This window comes from Pseudorasbora parva, chromosome 3 (assembly GCF_024679245.1).
Source record: "Pseudorasbora parva isolate DD20220531a chromosome 3, ASM2467924v1, whole genome shotgun sequence".
In the NCBI taxonomy this organism is placed as follows: Eukaryota; Metazoa; Chordata; class Actinopteri; order Cypriniformes; family Gobionidae; genus Pseudorasbora; species Pseudorasbora parva.
The window spans coordinates 37,647,724-37,664,189 of record NC_090174.1 but is presented as its reverse complement, the minus strand read 5'-3'; the positions used below and the strand labels follow the sequence as shown (position 1 = coordinate 37,664,189).

The window sequence follows — 16,466 nt, the reverse complement described above, 5'->3', positions numbered from 1 at the left end:
TGACAGAGGAGGCCTTAAATGTCCAAACATCCAATGGTATTATTGGGCAGCTCACCTGCGAACAATTATGTTTTTCTTTTCATCTGAAAGCACTCCGGCTTGGATGGATTTGGAAACCTGTTCTATTACACCAAGATTACCATTCAGTACTGCCGCTGGCCACCTTGATGCCCTACGCATCATAACGTTGTGATGCCCACGGGTGTCGCGTTCACGTACAATGTCGCTGTTACCATTGCACTTGTACCTGTATTCAGCAGACCACAAATAGCTGAGATACAGATAACAGATACAGAATACCGATAGTTCTATTGTATTGAACATGATCAATATTTAGTTTAATTCATATAAATATTAAAATTTTAATCCCTCTGGATCACGTTTCAATCTTATTTGGAGTAATGTTTGTTTTCTACCAGGGAAATGAGATGCTGGATTTCGGACATGGGCTGAGAAGGGGTTAAGGAAAGTGCAAGATACAGTAAAAATTAAGATTTTATGTCCTTTGCAGTAATATCAACCAAATATGGCATACCAAATACCCATTTTTTAAAAATATCTTCAGCTTAGAAGCTTTATATCCTCATCTCAAAAGCATTTATTAGATATTGATGCATTTACAAGGATTGCGAAAATGGCAGATCATGGAAATAGATGTTATGTTCCAGGCTGTGCAGGGGACGTGGGGACTTTTAATAGCTTTCCCACTGAACAAAGCTGTCAACAGGCGTGTTTATCTATAACTGTATACCGCAACAATGAAATTAAAATTGGTTTGTTTGCTCGGCCCTTTCACCACGGGCAGTTTTTTTTAACCTGGACAATATCAAGCAGGCTTTACTCAGCATCTGATACTGGAGAAGCGGCAATTCAAACTATATCCCCGTGAGCAGTAAGTAGTTATTTTATCCACTTATTGACTGTCTAAAAATTTCGGATTAAACTAGAAGTTTCTTAGCGAGACAACATTAATGACAATATCCCCTGTGTTGTCTAGATCCAACGAAAGATGCTAGTACAGTAACAATAGGAAACCAAGTAGTTTACATCAGTATGACAAATGTCAAAGTTAATATTATTTCCTGCCAGTGTTGTCATACAAATCTACAAAATACAACCATAGATACATTTGGCAATCCCCTTTGTCGAATAGAATTATAATTTAGCCTATAGGCTATTTTCATTAACAACACATAACTCAGGAGCTAACTATGTTAGTTTATTTGCTTACAGATCGCTCACTCGATCCTTCTATTGCATCTCAACCACTTAAGTTGAAATGGTAGTAATTTTACAAGGCAACATCAATTTGTTAAAAAAACAAAAACAAAAAAACCTGCAGGCTACTGTACAAACAACATATTTGTGCGCTAAGGTTGCCCAGTTCGCTTTTTAGAATTTGTGATTCAAACTGAAGAAGCTATCATTGTAAAAATCAAACGGTGACGCATTACAATGATTAAAATGTTTTTAAAATGCTAAAAACAAAGTTGTGACTGCTGACGATATGAGTTAACGTGTAAAGTTAATGTTAGTTCTTAATGTTAATGCTAGTTCACATGTAGGCTGAAGTTATAGTGCTGACGTTATGGTTTGCTGGTCTTACTGAAAATAAAGACTAAACTTACCACTCAAAAGCGTCCATTTCCAATCTCAAAACAATTGGTTGTTCCTCAAAATCTTTATCTTTGTCAGAAACAAGATCAAACATAAGGTTGGATGCATAATCTCTCCATGATTGACAGTATATGGTAGATGTGTTTCTGTCGTTGAACTGAGCCACACAGTGAAACAGCCAATCAGAGCTGAACTCCACATTAATATACATGACCCTTCCAAATAAGGCAAAAACAGATCATTACATCCTAGGGACAATTTCTGGGATTGTAAATGGACCTGTAAAACCATATATGGACACCTTTAACCCTTAAATAAGTCACATACCCTATATGTAGATATCAGAGAACAATTTAAAATATTGTTTCAACTCATTCTAGGGCACCTTTAAGTATGCCTAAAAGCAACCCCAGGGTTTGTTTTTTTCTGTCTGAGGATGGGGTGGGAGAAAGGGAGAAAATGTTTGCTGTGTTTTATGTGATTGTTATTCGTTGTGTAATCTGATGTATATGCAAACTGAAAATAGAAGAAAAACTGAGCTATTTTTATAGCTGAAAAAGTAGTGTGTAATCTCAGGCTAAGGCTTAGATTTGAGGTTGTGCAATAATAATAATAATAAACTTTATTTTATAAAGCGCCTTTAAAGGCAACTTCTCAAAGCGCTGTACAAAAAACAAGCAATACAAAGTTCAAACAATAAAAGTAACATCAACAATCAAATGTTAATTAAAAAAAAAAAAGTCTTAAGTCTACCGTTAAAAATGTCATATAGCCCTGTGCTTCCCTAAGATCAGGAGGCAGAGAATTCCAAAGGACAGGAGCATATGAAGAAAAGGCCCGATCACCCATAGATCGTAAGTGTGTTTGAGGTTGGATTGTGAAGAACGCAGTCTCCGAGTTGGGGTATAGGAAGTTAACAACTCAGATAAATAACAAGGGGCCAAGCCATGCAATGCTTTATATGTCAGCATCATAATTTTAAAATCTACTCTGAATCGGACTGGGAGCCAGTGTAAGGCCTCCAAAACCGGAGTGATGTGATTGCATACCCTGGACCCACTCAATATCCTAGCGGCCGAGTTTTGTACATATTGTAGTTTGTTAAGTGTGGATTTAGAGACTCTGTTTCAGATTAAATAACTTAAAGGGGTATTGAATAACAGTGAAAAGAACAGAATTACACATTAATGATTCAAAATTAATATTTACCACTTTATCAACCATTCGTCCGCCGATACATTGAAATTGCAGTACTTTATCAATCTTGAATCGGGATATTACCCGTGGCCAATGGCAATAATATATTTAACTTTATGTTCACTGTTTGTGAGCGTAGGTAACCAAATTGGTCAGTTCCCCAAAGTTAGTTCACCCAAAAATTAAATTTATGTCATTAATGTCTCACCCTAATGTCATTCCACACCCGTAAGACCTCTGTCCTCATCTTTGGAACACAGTTTAAGATATTTTATATTTAGTCCCAGAGCAGATGCAAGTGTTTGCACACTATACTGTCCATGTCAAGATAGGTAATAAAAACATCATCAAAGTAGTCCATATGTGACATCAGTTAGTTAATTAGAATCTCTTGAAGCATCGAAAATACATTTTGGTCCAAAAATAACAAAAACTATGACTTTATTATATACTAGAGTCATTGACATAAATTTATTTTTTGGGTTAATTAACTCTTTAAGGCAGTAACTTGTTTAGATGAAAAATTAATACAATGTTTATTTATCTATTCTTATACACACAAACTAATCTAACGAAACACACACAAGCACACACATTCATACAGTATAGGGAGATGTAATATTGTTAATGGAAAGGAACGTCCCAAGTGTCTAGTGTTAGACACTTTTTTTTTTTCAACCACCACCTGAGAGCATCAACACACTAGCAATTTAACCTTAACTTGTCTGCTAGACAAGATTTCACCAGCTCAACCAGAATGAAGCATTGCTTGCGTTTGGATGCTCCTGGTAATGTGACCTTTTTCTGGAAGAAGTTGCTGCAGTGCAGATTGGTTGGCAGGCAGATGATGTTGCATTCGAGGGACCATGCTCTGGTTCGTTGAATGGATAGATGGTTTCGCCAGATGAGACCTTGTGTGCCGTTTCCTGGTTGCTTGAGTCGGGCATTAATGTTGCTTTGCAACAAGATTTCTCTGCTTCTTGTGAGCATCCGCTGGATGCGTTTCCTCGAGGAGGCTTTCTCTGCGAGGTGTAAACTGAGTTGATGAAGTTTCTGAGAGAGAGCTTTTGGTAGCTCTTAGTACAGTGAGCCGTGCAAAACACCATAACAACCGTGCAACAACTCCTCTGAAATTACATTGAACACCCTACCAAGCAGGTACCCTTTAAACCACACTGAATTCCCTAGCAACCATGTAGCAATGCCCTTGCAACCACACTGTAGGATTATCCACGAACAGACACCATAAAACACAAGCATCACATTCCAGACAACCAGAGAATCATCCTCTAACCACCATTAGCGAACCATAAAACTAATCAATGGGGCCCAAACGGCCTGAGACAACATCTCTCCCCCTCGCCCCTGCTTTATCTCAAAACCAGCACAAGGAAAAGATGGGTCAGGTGACGTGATTTCCCTTTGTTCCACAAACATAACATTGGACAGAACCAAAGGAAGAAAGTAACAGCTCCATGGCCCGCAAATTTACAGGCATAAATCTGAATCCTTATTGGGACACGGAGTCGCTAAAAGCTTTTTGGTGGCCCCAAAATCAACATAGACATTAAACAGACACCTCTTCTTTCCACTCCTTCCTCGATCCACGCATTCCAAAGGCTCTTTGAACATCACACAAAGACCTCACACCAATGCAGACACAAGAACTAAAATTAAACCTCAGAGTAAATACTATGAATTAATCCACAATCAGAACTTGGTGCATACTAGTGTGAAACATGTATTGCTACCTATTTGTGCATTTTGATAGAAATTATGTGTAAAATGTATCCTAACCACACTATGAAAGTTGTTTTCGTAAAAATATTCAACCAAACCAAGGTGCACATTACACTAATGATATGCATAAACAGCCCACAACAATATCTGATTGGCTCAAGGCACTTTCAAGGATGGCCCTCGATGCACGGGACTTCAATGCTTCTTGCTTATCAATTTTGTCGGGTGCTATGCAGTGACCCTCAGGTTTCAAGGGAATTGCAGCATGGTTGCTAAGATGTTGCTAGGGTTCCCAGATAGCAGACAAACAGTGAATCAGCGTTGAATCAATGTTAATGCATCAACTAAGATATCATTGAATCAATGTTGAGATGTCAATGTTGAGAATGTTGATTTTTCATCAGGTTTGCACCCTGAAATAATGTTATTTCAACGATGAAAAATAGATCAAGATGGGCTTAAAATCAATAGTTTTCCAACTAAAATTAAACCACTTATTTAAGTGAATCAATGTTGAATCAATGTTAATGCATCAATCAAAATATCATTGCATCAATATTGAAATATAACATTGATTTTTCATCAGGTTTGCACCGTGAAATAATGTTATTTCAACAATGAAAAATAGATCAGTCTTGCTTTATGTACAGCAGGATTCTATGCCAGTTCATTTGTCACTTTATTTTATTCTTTTTAATCAGAGACCATGTGTGGCTGTAGTCGATATTATTTTGCATCAAAAAGTCACTCAAAGTAAATAACATCCTTCAGTTTACATGCAAATGTATTTATTTATGCCCCCACAGTTACAACAGGAAATCTCACATTGACTTGAAACAATTACATCTGAATTTATAACACAAATGAGAAGAGCCTGGAAAAACATGACAACTTGCATCTGCAGAATGGAAGTAAATACAAATGTAAACTTGCCAATAAATACAGAAATGACACAGTACTACTGAAAGAAAGAAGATAGAAGAAAGAATAAAATACTCCAAACTCAGGGGGTTCCACCATGAGCAATGTCCCCAAAGCCTTTCAGGTTGTAATGGAGCCAGTTTTGCACCGTCCCAGCAAAGATAAACTCTGATGCCTCTTATTATCAGCATTCATGGCATCTAAAACAACAAGAAGTTAGTAAATATTTGGAAATGTGATTAATTATACATTACAAATATAGCGTACTACAAAATGAAGTGAAACTTCATTTTATCAAAATCTTGATAACCCAGTTAAAACACGGTAACATTAAATTCAGGACTATTAATGCATTTTAGTATAGACTTTAAAGGACCTGCAGACACACAATGAATGAAAAAGCAAAGTGACTATATCCGGTGTTTTATCTAATAATATTATTGTACTTAATAGTAAATAAATAAAGTGTGAAAATGAAACAAGTAAATGAATGACCAAATAGCTAAAATAAGAAAATAAAAGAGGAGCTGTATAGGCTACATGGTGGTTTGGAAGAGATTTTTTTTCCATTTACAACATGAACTGGAGGCACAACTGTTTACTAAATTTCTGTAGTTTGATATAGCTGCCTAAAGAACTTAAAGATCTCACTCTTTTCTTTTCTTTTTTCTTGCTACATTAAAGATTAAACTGTAATGATGTAATTGTGATCTGCTCTCGTGATGATATCGTACAGCTGAAGCAGATCTACGAGCTGAATGTATTTCCCCTCACAGAGCTAACAGGTCAATCAGTTCTAGTTCTGCTTCAGCTGTGAGATACTCTCACGAGTGGCGAACACAATTACTGACAAGCCAGAAATTCATCTAACCTTCCGATCGCCTCTCGTTTATACACTGGACGAATATAGGATGATTCAAAATGATTCATCTGTGTGTGCAACGAGTAAGATACGTTTGTGGATCCGCGCCATTCATTGACTTGTGAGTCGATCCTATATGGCCTCAAAATCCAAATGAATCAAATAGGATCTAACGTTACTCACAAGTCAATGACTGTATGAGTTGCAAGAGTCAGAATCCGGACGCAATTCACAGTATATATGCCAATCTTAAGAAAAAAAAATGAATACAAATATGATATGGTGAAAAACAAACTGAAACTCAATGTATTAAGATTATCCTGGCCGTTGGTTGTGTAACTTACGAGGGCGCTCATGTGACTATTATTAACATTGCAGTTCACTCTAACTCTCTCAGAAGAAGCACACAAGTTGTAAAACATAAAGATGAATGAAAACACTAAATTAAAATTGAGATGAATTTTATAAATATATTTTTGTAGGCCACTTACCTCTAAAAAACATGGTCGTTGTCCTGTGTCTCTTTTTCGCGATTGAAGTCTGTTCAGCTGCGCTTGCTTTGGTTGATTGGTGGATGTCTTGAAGGTGCATTACCGCCACCTGCTGGATTGGATTGTGGCGCATTCGATAGGGACACATATTCTAAATTCTTTATTAACTCTGTATTCTTTAGATAAATAATGAAATACATGTACATTCTACATGATTTAAATAATGATAATAGGCTACATTTTTATTTATTTAAAACTGATAGACTACATTTATGGTAGAAGTTCTTTGTTTTTTATTTTATTTTATTTTATTTTTACATTTTTTATTATAATAACATGAAACACAGAGTGACAACATTACATGCCAGTAAGCAGGAAAATAATATACCTTTTAAAAAGATTCATAGTTTTTACAGCTTTCTTATTGGAAGAGTCAGAAATCAAACACGCATACAATTTTAACTCTTCCAGAAAAATTTAAAGAAAGGCTTACAATTACAAAATTTACATTTATGTATTCTTTGTGAATCCACATACTCGTTGGTGTACTCATCGTATCCTTTGAGGATAATAAATGTGCTCACATTCACACAAATGTACCCAATTGATTTGGACTTGCCTTAACATGTTGAATAATGGGACAGATAGATTGACCGTAAGCCTCACCGGTGGAGAATTAAGCTGACCAAACATCAGCATTGATTCAATGTTTGTCTTTTCAACACTGAAAAGCATGGAATTATCAACATTGATCCAATATTATTTAGCAGTGAATTTTCAACATTGGTCCAGTATGGTTTTAGCATTGAATTTTCAACATTGATCCAATATTACTTAGCATTGAAATTTCAACCTCAACCAAAATGATGATTCTGATGAAATTTCAACATTGAATCAATGTCACCATGCTATCTGGGAATTCCCACTGTGGTTTCAAGGATGTTGTTCCACGTTTGATAGGGTTTTGCTAGGGCGTTCAGTGTGGTTCAAACGGTGTTACGTGATTGCTAGGGTGTTCAGTGTGGTTTCAAGGGGATTGCTACATGGTTGTTAGGGTGTTCAGCAAAGGTCACTGTTGCACAGATGCTAGAATATTCGGGTAGTTTCTAGGCCATTGCTACATGGCTGCTAGGGTACTCTGGGTTTGTGCAGAATGGTTAGTAGACCATTCTTAAAATTCCAGGTTGAGAAAGATTTGTAATTGTGCTGTGCAGTACCAGCCTCAAATGGAAATACAGCTGTAACCCTTCTCTACTGTTCTTAGAACCGTTCAGCCTGATGGTGGAAAAGCAACTAAAGTTTGATTACATCCAGTCAGAGGATATCAAACATGGTTGATATTAGAAGGACACAGTTTTTATTTGTCATGCATCTCCTAGCAACAAGGCACATGTTTGTTGTGATCAGAATTATTTGAATGTCTAGTTGTGTCTGATTCTCAATCTGAAAACTGAAAAACAGTCGTTTGTTGTGTCTTCAATGTATTACACTTTTGGTTCATGTAGGTTGTCTACAAACCAGAAGGTTGGTGGTTCAATCCCCGGTTCCGAAGTGTCCATGAGCAAGACACCTAACCCCAGCTGCTCCCGACGAGCTGGATGGCGCCTTACATGGCTTACATCGCCGTCGGTGTATGAATGGGTGAATGTGAGGCAAAATGTAAAGCGCTTTGATAAAAGCGCTATATAAATGCAGTCCATTTACCATTAGTCCATTTCAAGTATTTTTCTATATTCTTGAGCTATATATCTTGTGAGATTTGTAACATATTTAAATGTGTAGCCCTATTGCTGCTACACTAGCCTGCTACAGGAACATCCATGACTGATAAAGTGAAATGCTTTCTGATAAAATAAAAAAAAATGGGAGGGATGGCTGAATGTACCCCCTTCTCAAAAAAGGATTTATTTACTTGAGTGTGTGTCATATGTCAAAGTAAGATATTAATAGACTAAAAATAAATAATTATAATACTCATGAACTTTGAAATTGAAGCTGTGACCTATATATTTATAGACAACAAAGGTTTGAGTTATGATTGATTCCATCAGGTAGGATGCCTATGAGTCTGTCCATAAACTTCCTATAAAATGGGCCAAGAAAACTCACTATATAGTTTAGTGTGGTTTCAAGGGCATTGCAACTTGGTTGTTAGGGTGTTCAGTGTTGTGTCAAGGGGGTTGCTAAATGGTTGCTAGGGTGTTCAGTGTTGTTTCAAGGGAGTTGCTACATGTTTTCTAGGGAGTTGCTAGGGTGTTCAGTTTGGTTTCAAAGGTGTTGTTATAATGTTGCTAGGGTGTTGAGTGTGGTTTCAAGGGTGTTGCTACATGGTTGCCAAGGTGCTATTAGTGTGTTGCTTGGGTGTTCAAGGGTATTCCTGCACAGATGATAGGATATTATGGGTAGTTTCTAGGGTGTTGCTATGTGGTTGCTTGGGGTACTCAAGGTGGTTACTGGGGTGCTGCTATGCAGTTGCTAGGGATCTCAGGGTGGTTGATAGGGCATTTCTACATGGCTGCTATGGTACTCTTGGTTTGTGCAGAACGGTTAGTTGACCATGCTTAGAATTCCGGGTCGAGAAAGGTTTGTAATTGTGCCGTGCCGTACCAGCCTCAAATGGAAATACAACTGGGACCCTTCCTTAAGCCGGGTGCACACTGTGCGATTTTGGCCACGATTTGGCTGTCTGGGACAAATTTAGCAAATCCTAAAAGATTCCTCAGATCCTAGGCTAAAATCTGACGTCTTTGGTCGTTAGTTTGACATGTTCACCGGCAGCCGATTAATGAGCGCTGCGATCAAATTTTACCTCAGACGAAATTCTGGCAGTGTCAGAAGATTTGGCACACAATCCTGCAGTGTGACTTCTCCTACGACGACAGTCAAATATCTCCGTTTTTCAAGACAAACTATGACCAAAACGAGTACTAGAGATTTCTTTGTAGCCAGCATTTCAGTCCCGCGTGTAATGCAGCTCACTGGCACTGAACGCGTCATTCATTGATGATATAAAACTCCGTTTTTAGCGCGCCTTAACTATCGTGCAGTCTGACATTAATGTCAACTGAGATCTTACAGTGTGACATGGCGATCATGTTCGTACAGTCTGACAAGGGACATTCGCAAAGGATTTTGAAAAATCGCACAGTGTGCAGGACCCATTACTCTTCTTTGAACAGTTCGGCCTGATGGTGAAACAGCGACTAAAGTTTGATTACATCTAGTCAGAGGATATCAAACATGATTGATATTATGAGCCCATTTTAGAGGACAACGTTTTAATTTGTCATGCATCTCCTAGCAACAAGGAACATGTTTGTTGTGATCAAAACAATTTGAATCAATGTCTAGTTAACTTGTGTGTGATTCTCAGTCATTTAGTGTATGATCTTTTCTTTGTAACTATTACAAAGTCGTTACACGTACGATGCCTAGTGTTTTAAAATCTGTTCAGATTTTAAAAGTTGTGTAGTGTGTTCCAGTATTGATATATGATTGAGTCTATTTGGTTTCTAGGTGTTTAAATTTGATTTGTCAGTTGGAGTTTAAACAATCTTGGCTCCTTTGATAATTACATCAATGTAAGTTGGATTTTTCCAAGTTTTTATCATCATTTTAGGAAAATTAGTCCAGTCTGATCAGTTAGAATCAATATAGGAACCCAAGTCAGGACAGTCTGAAATACAGTCACTGTATTAGACATATTTTCCAGTGTTTTTTATATTCTTATATATTCTTGAACTAGGCCTATATATAAGTTTAGATTTGTAACATAATGTATTGTTTAGCCCCATTGCTGCCACACTAGCCTGTTACAAGAACATCCATGGGTGAAAAGGTGAAATGTTTTCTGATTTAAAAAAAAAGAAAGAAAAAAAGGAAGGAAGGGAGGGGGGAGGGGTGGCTGCACCCTCTTCCCAAATAAGGATTTATTTACTTGAGTGTGTGTCGTATGTCAAAGTAAGATATTAATAGACTAAAAATAAATAATTATAATACACATGAACTTTAAGATTGAAGCTGTTTCCTATGTATTTTTAAGCAATAAAGGTTGGACTCATGACTGATTTCATCAGGAAGGATGTCTGTGAGTCTGTCCATAAACTTCTTATAAAATGGGCCAAGAAAGCTTATCATATATCAGAAAATATGAGGTTACCCATGTATAGATTCTGCTTAGTGTGCATGATCAACCTCTATAAAAGCCAAGAGGGTAGACCAGAAGGGATGCAGATAAGACCTCAGACGTTCCATCCAGTGGTAAGAGCCTGTGCTGACTGTGACTGAAGGGCATTTTATCATCATCACGTATACATCTGCACTTAAAGTAACTGTGTTTTTATGTATTTATACATTTTAATGAATTTTATTTTATATCAAGGGTAGTGAAAATTTCATCTGGTCTCACAGGACAAAAGGCAAGTGAGTTTTTGATTCAGTGTGTGGATTAAGATTGTGGATTAAGAAATCAGTTGTTAGACTCTGTATAACTGGGGAAGGATGTTTCTTTCAAAAACTTAGATAATTTATTCACAGATAAGTGTGTTTAATTATAAGATGAATTTAAGGAAGGGGTCCCATTGACACTTTATTTAAGGGCCAGGCATACTATATTTGTTTTTATTGTGTGTTGTATTGTATTCAGTTTTTCTCCTTCCACTTTTGAGTCTATGAGAGCCCATAGAACCCCTTGTGGGAACGTTATACAAATTTGGCACAAGCAGGACAGTGTGAACAAGAAACACATCAAATGTGGAGTCTCTAACTCAAACCCTCTGGCACCACAAACTATCCATACTTGAACTCTTGCTAATAAAATATAACTTGAAAACTGTTATGAGTTCAGTTGAGAGGATTGCTCCCTATGATCTAATTTTCTGTCTTGGTACATGTATGTCAACTATTTATGTGCATATAAATATAAGTGGTTATATCTCTTAAATTAAATTAAATTACATTTTTTATGCCTCTTTCCTAACACAATTCATAGATATAAAATAATTCTTATTATTTATTTTTTTTGCCTTTATTACTTGGAATATTTATGAAATCTATAATGCTTAAGTTTATTGTTTCTCTTTTTAGTAAGCCGCCACCATGAGTACGGACGCGGAGATGGCCGCTTATGGCAAGGCTGCCATTTACCTTCGTAAGCCTGAGAAGGAGAGGATCGAGGCTCAAACCAAACCATTTGATGCCAAGACTGCCTGCTATGTGGCTGATGTCAAAGAGTTGTACCTCAAGGCAACAATCAAGAGCAAAGATGGTGGCAAAGTCACAGTTGTTTTGCTTGATACTAAGGAGGTGAGTTTTAATTTATATTTAATGTTGATGCTCATTAAATGAGTTGTTACATTGTTTTTTTTTATATCTAATATCTAATTTATCACATTAATAGGAAAGAGTTGCTAAGGAAGAAGATGTCCACCCAATGAATCCTCCAAAGTATGACAAGATTGAGGACATGGCCATGATGACCCATCTCAATGAAGCCTCTGTGCTGTATAACCTCAAAGAGCGTTATGCTGCATGGATGATCTACGTAAGTTCTGAAACAACATAAAAAAGCATTTAAGCACAGTTTGTCTGTGCTGTTGCAATCTGACCACTTCTCTGTTCATTTCAGACCTACTCTGGACTCTTCTGTGCAACTGTGAACCCCTACAAGTGGCTCCCAGTGTATGATGCTGAAGTTGTGTCTGCCTACAGAGGCAAAAAGCGTATGGAGGCCCCACCCCACATCTTCTCTGTCTCTGACAACGCCTATCAGTTCATGCAGACTGGTGAGACATTATGGAATTGTCATTCTGTAGAATTTATTAAGGTGAATTGGATGATGCTGTTAATATAAGAATTATTTATTGGATATTTTGCAAATTACAATCAACAGATAGAGAAAACCAGTCTGTCCTTATTACGTAAGTATTTTCTTTTAATCTTATAAATATAACTACATTTTAAAGTATAATGTAGATGGCATATGTATTTGTATATATCTACAAAATATAATTTTAATATACTTTGAAAAGTCTACGTGTCTTTTTATCTTATGTTTTTTTTTTAATCTCTTTCAAATCTCTCATAAACCAGTGGGGAATCTGGTGCTGGAAAAACTGTGAACACCAAACGTGTCATCCAGTACTTTGCCACAGTTGCAGTGTCAGGTGGTGAGAAGAAGAAAGAGGACAGCAAAATAAAGGTATGAGATATAAAACTATGTCATATATATTATTTTGAAAGATGTTACACTCAAAAACTATATGATGTGTGAATTTGTGGAATGCCTGCAAACAATCTTTAGACATGAAATAAAATAATAATAAAATAAAAACAACCTTCAAACAACACAGGGCTCTCTTGAGGACCAGATCATTGCTGCCAACCCTCTGCTTGAGTCTTATGGTAATGCCAAGACTGTGAGAAATGACAACTCGTCTCGTTTCGTAAGTTCACCACTCTTTATTTACAGTAAGCAAGTTTTTGCCCATATAATATTAGCATATTAGGTTAAACTTATTTTTGCCTTGATGAAGCAGCTTACACTGGAGCTCTCATATACCAGCACAGTGACTAAATAAAAGATTTGATTATGTAGGGCAAGGTACCTAAGATAAAGTGGGAGTTTAGGGAGGTGGTGGGATGGTGGAACAGCTGAGACTGTAGAATGCATACTGGCCATTGGCTGTTGTTTAGAAGATTAGATGGGCTCGCTCCTTCTTATTCACTATAAGGTAGTCAGTTGTGTTATATTTTTCTAAACAGTGTTATTTTTATTTAATGATTATTATTATTATTCATGCATGATGCCATTTTGTTTTAAACAGGGTAAATTCATCAGAATTCACTTCGGTCCTTCTGGAAAACTGGCTAGCGCTGACATTGAGACATGTAGGTGGACATGATTTTATTGATCCATCCTGCACATTTGTCTTTGTCTGTCAATCTTCAGATGATTGTGACTCAAGTACATTCTCTCAACAGATCTGCTGGAGAAGTCTAGAGTGTCATTCCAGCTTCCAGATGAGAGAGGCTACCACATCTTCTACCAGATGATGACCAACCATAAGCCTGAGCTGATTGGTAGGTGCACACTGCACATATTTCATCCAGTGTTTAAATGCAAGATACTATTGTAAGATACTCTTTAAAAAAAAAAATCAATGTATTTTACAGAAATGACGCTCATCACCACCAACCCCTATGACTTCCCCATGTGCAGTCAGGGTCAGATCACAGTGGCCAGCATTGATGATAAAGTAGAGCTGGATGCTACTGATGTGAGTCATTGCTGTTTGAATATTGACATATTCTATATAAACAGGGGTCCCCAGACTCAGTCCTGGAGGGCCGCTGTCCTGCAGAGTTTAGCTCTAACCCCAATCAAATACACCTGAACCAGCTAATCAATGTCTTACTAGGTCCTATACAGGCATTGATTAGCTGTTTCAGGTGTGTTTGATTGGGGTTGGAGCTAAACTCTGCAGGACAGAGTCCCTCCAGGACCGAGTTTGGGGACCCCTGTATATAAATATGGAAAATCATAGCTCTTGTTCTTCTTTTTAATTTACAGGAAGCTATTGACATTCTGGGTTTTAATACTGAGGAGAAAATGGCCATCTACAAGTTCACTGGAGCTGTGCTTCATCATGGTAACATGAAGTTCAAGCAGAAGCAGCGTGAGGAGCAGGCTGAGCCTGATGGCACAGAGGGTGAGATGTGTTCTTGTCAGTCAGTTTTCTTAGTTTACTTCCGTTTTATTCTGGCCTTTACAATAGTAAAGTTTGCATTTACTTTTCGGGTAAATCACAGAAAATGTGTGTAAACTGTGTAAATATAATTTAGAAGTGTGCAGTGCTGTGCATAACAATAAATCTAAAAATCTAAGTGAAAGTACCTGGTGCCTAATTTTTTATAACACATGCACAAAAGGCTCTGTAGAGCAAAGACATTTATTTTAATATATTTATCAGAGGCTGACAAAATCGCCTACCTTCTGGGTTTGAACTCTGCTGATATGCTGAAGGCTTTGTGCTACCCCAGAGTCAAGGTCGGAAATGAGTATGTGACCAAAGGTCAGACCGTGCCACAGGTATAGTAACATTTCCAGCATGTGTTTTACCTACAATTCTGGCTAATTATTGCAGGAGCACGATAAAATATCCACTCTATTCTTCTTTCAGGTGTACAACTCTGTTAGTGCATTGGCCAAATCTATCTATGAGAGGATGTTCTTGTGGATGGTCATTCGTATCAACCAGATGTTGGACACAAAACAACAAAGAAATTTCTACATTGGAGTGCTGGATATTGCTGGCTTTGAGATCTTTGATGTAAAAATGATTATTGTATCTCTTTTTTATGTCAAATTAAATCATGTTTAGTATTTAGTCGGTAAATGTTTCTGTTTTTTTTTCTTCCCATTAGTACAACAGCATGGAGCAGCTGTGCATCAACTTCACCAATGAGAAACTTCAACAGTTTTTCAACCACACCATGTTTGTGCTGGAACAAGAGGAATACAAGAAGGAGGGCATTGTTTGGGAGTTCATTGACTTTGGCATGGACTTGGCTTCTTGCATAGAGCTCATTGAGAAGGTTTTTAATGGTTTATGAATTTCTTAATTAATTACCATTGTCTATTCTCAAAATCGTATATTTTTGGTAATGAACAACATTTTTTTCTAAACAGCCCATGGGTATCTTCTCCATCCTTGAAGAGGAGTGCATGTTCCCCAAGGCTTCAGACACTTCCTTCAAGAACAAGCTGTATGATCAGCATCTTGGTAAGAGCAAAGCTTTTGAGAAACCAAAGCCTGCCAAAGGCAAGGCTGAAGCTCACTTCTCTCTGGTTCACTACGCTGGAACTGTGGACTACAACATCACTGGCTGGTTGGACAAGAACAAGGATCCACTGAATGATTCTGTTTTGCTGCTGTACCAGAAGTCTTCTAACAAGCTGCTGGCTACTCTCTACCCAGCTGTTGTTGAGGGTAAAGATTTTTTTTTAAATGAATTTTAACCAATTGAATAACTTCTTTCTTTCTTTCTTTCTTTCTTTCTTTCTTTCTTTCTTTCTTTCTTTCTTTCTTTCTTTCTTTCTTTCTTTCTTTCTTTCTTTCTTTCTTTCTTTTTTGCATTTATACATGTTCCTTTCTACTTATCTCAATAGATACTACTAAAAAGGGAGGCAAGAAGAAGGGTGGTTCCATGCAGACTGTGTCCTCCCAGTTCAGGGTCTGTATAGAGATGACATCACAGCAATATTGCATTACTTGAGGTAAAAAGAAAAAAAAAAGAAATGCAAATCATGCCAACCCTTTCTATTCTACACAGGAGAACTTGGGCAAACTCATGACCAACTTGAGGAGCACTCACCCTCACTTTGTGCGCTGCCTGATTCCTAATGAGTCTAAGACTCCAGGTAAAGTATTATTAAAAAGCTAACAGATATTCTGGCACTTAGTATATATGATGAAGTTAATTTATCAAGTTCATGGTATGAACTGTTTGTTATAGGTCTCATGGAGAACTTCCTGGTTATCCACCAGCTGAGGTGTAACGGTGTACTAGAGGGTATCAGAATCTGCAGAAAGGGTTTCCCCAGCAGAATCCAATATGGTGACTTTAAGCAGAGGTAA

At 37.3% G+C, this 16,466-nt stretch overlaps 1 protein-coding gene across 1 annotated transcript in view; it reads left to right on the top strand.

Annotated features, from left to right (window-relative positions):
• Positions 1 to 16,466, top strand: part of LOC137071058 (myosin heavy chain, fast skeletal muscle-like) — a 65,330-nt gene that overhangs the window by 41,288 nt on the left and 7,576 nt on the right. Inside the window, exons 6-22 of the mRNA XM_067438717.1 lie at positions 11,914 to 12,132; positions 12,227 to 12,370; positions 12,455 to 12,611; positions 12,719 to 12,746; positions 12,919 to 13,027; positions 13,179 to 13,271; positions 13,653 to 13,716; positions 13,810 to 13,908; positions 14,002 to 14,105; positions 14,399 to 14,537; positions 14,799 to 14,917; positions 15,009 to 15,158; positions 15,253 to 15,423; positions 15,518 to 15,818; positions 15,998 to 16,062; positions 16,162 to 16,249; positions 16,345 to 16,462. Coding sequence (XP_067294818.1) covers positions 11,926 to 12,132; positions 12,227 to 12,370; positions 12,455 to 12,611; positions 12,719 to 12,746; positions 12,919 to 13,027; positions 13,179 to 13,271; positions 13,653 to 13,716; positions 13,810 to 13,908; positions 14,002 to 14,105; positions 14,399 to 14,537; positions 14,799 to 14,917; positions 15,009 to 15,158; positions 15,253 to 15,423; positions 15,518 to 15,818; positions 15,998 to 16,062; positions 16,162 to 16,249; positions 16,345 to 16,462 — 2,156 coding nt within the window. The 5' untranslated portion in view covers positions 11,914 to 11,925. The remainder of the gene's footprint in view (positions 1 to 11,913; positions 12,133 to 12,226; positions 12,371 to 12,454; positions 12,612 to 12,718; positions 12,747 to 12,918; positions 13,028 to 13,178; positions 13,272 to 13,652; positions 13,717 to 13,809; positions 13,909 to 14,001; positions 14,106 to 14,398; positions 14,538 to 14,798; positions 14,918 to 15,008; positions 15,159 to 15,252; positions 15,424 to 15,517; positions 15,819 to 15,997; positions 16,063 to 16,161; positions 16,250 to 16,344; positions 16,463 to 16,466) is intronic.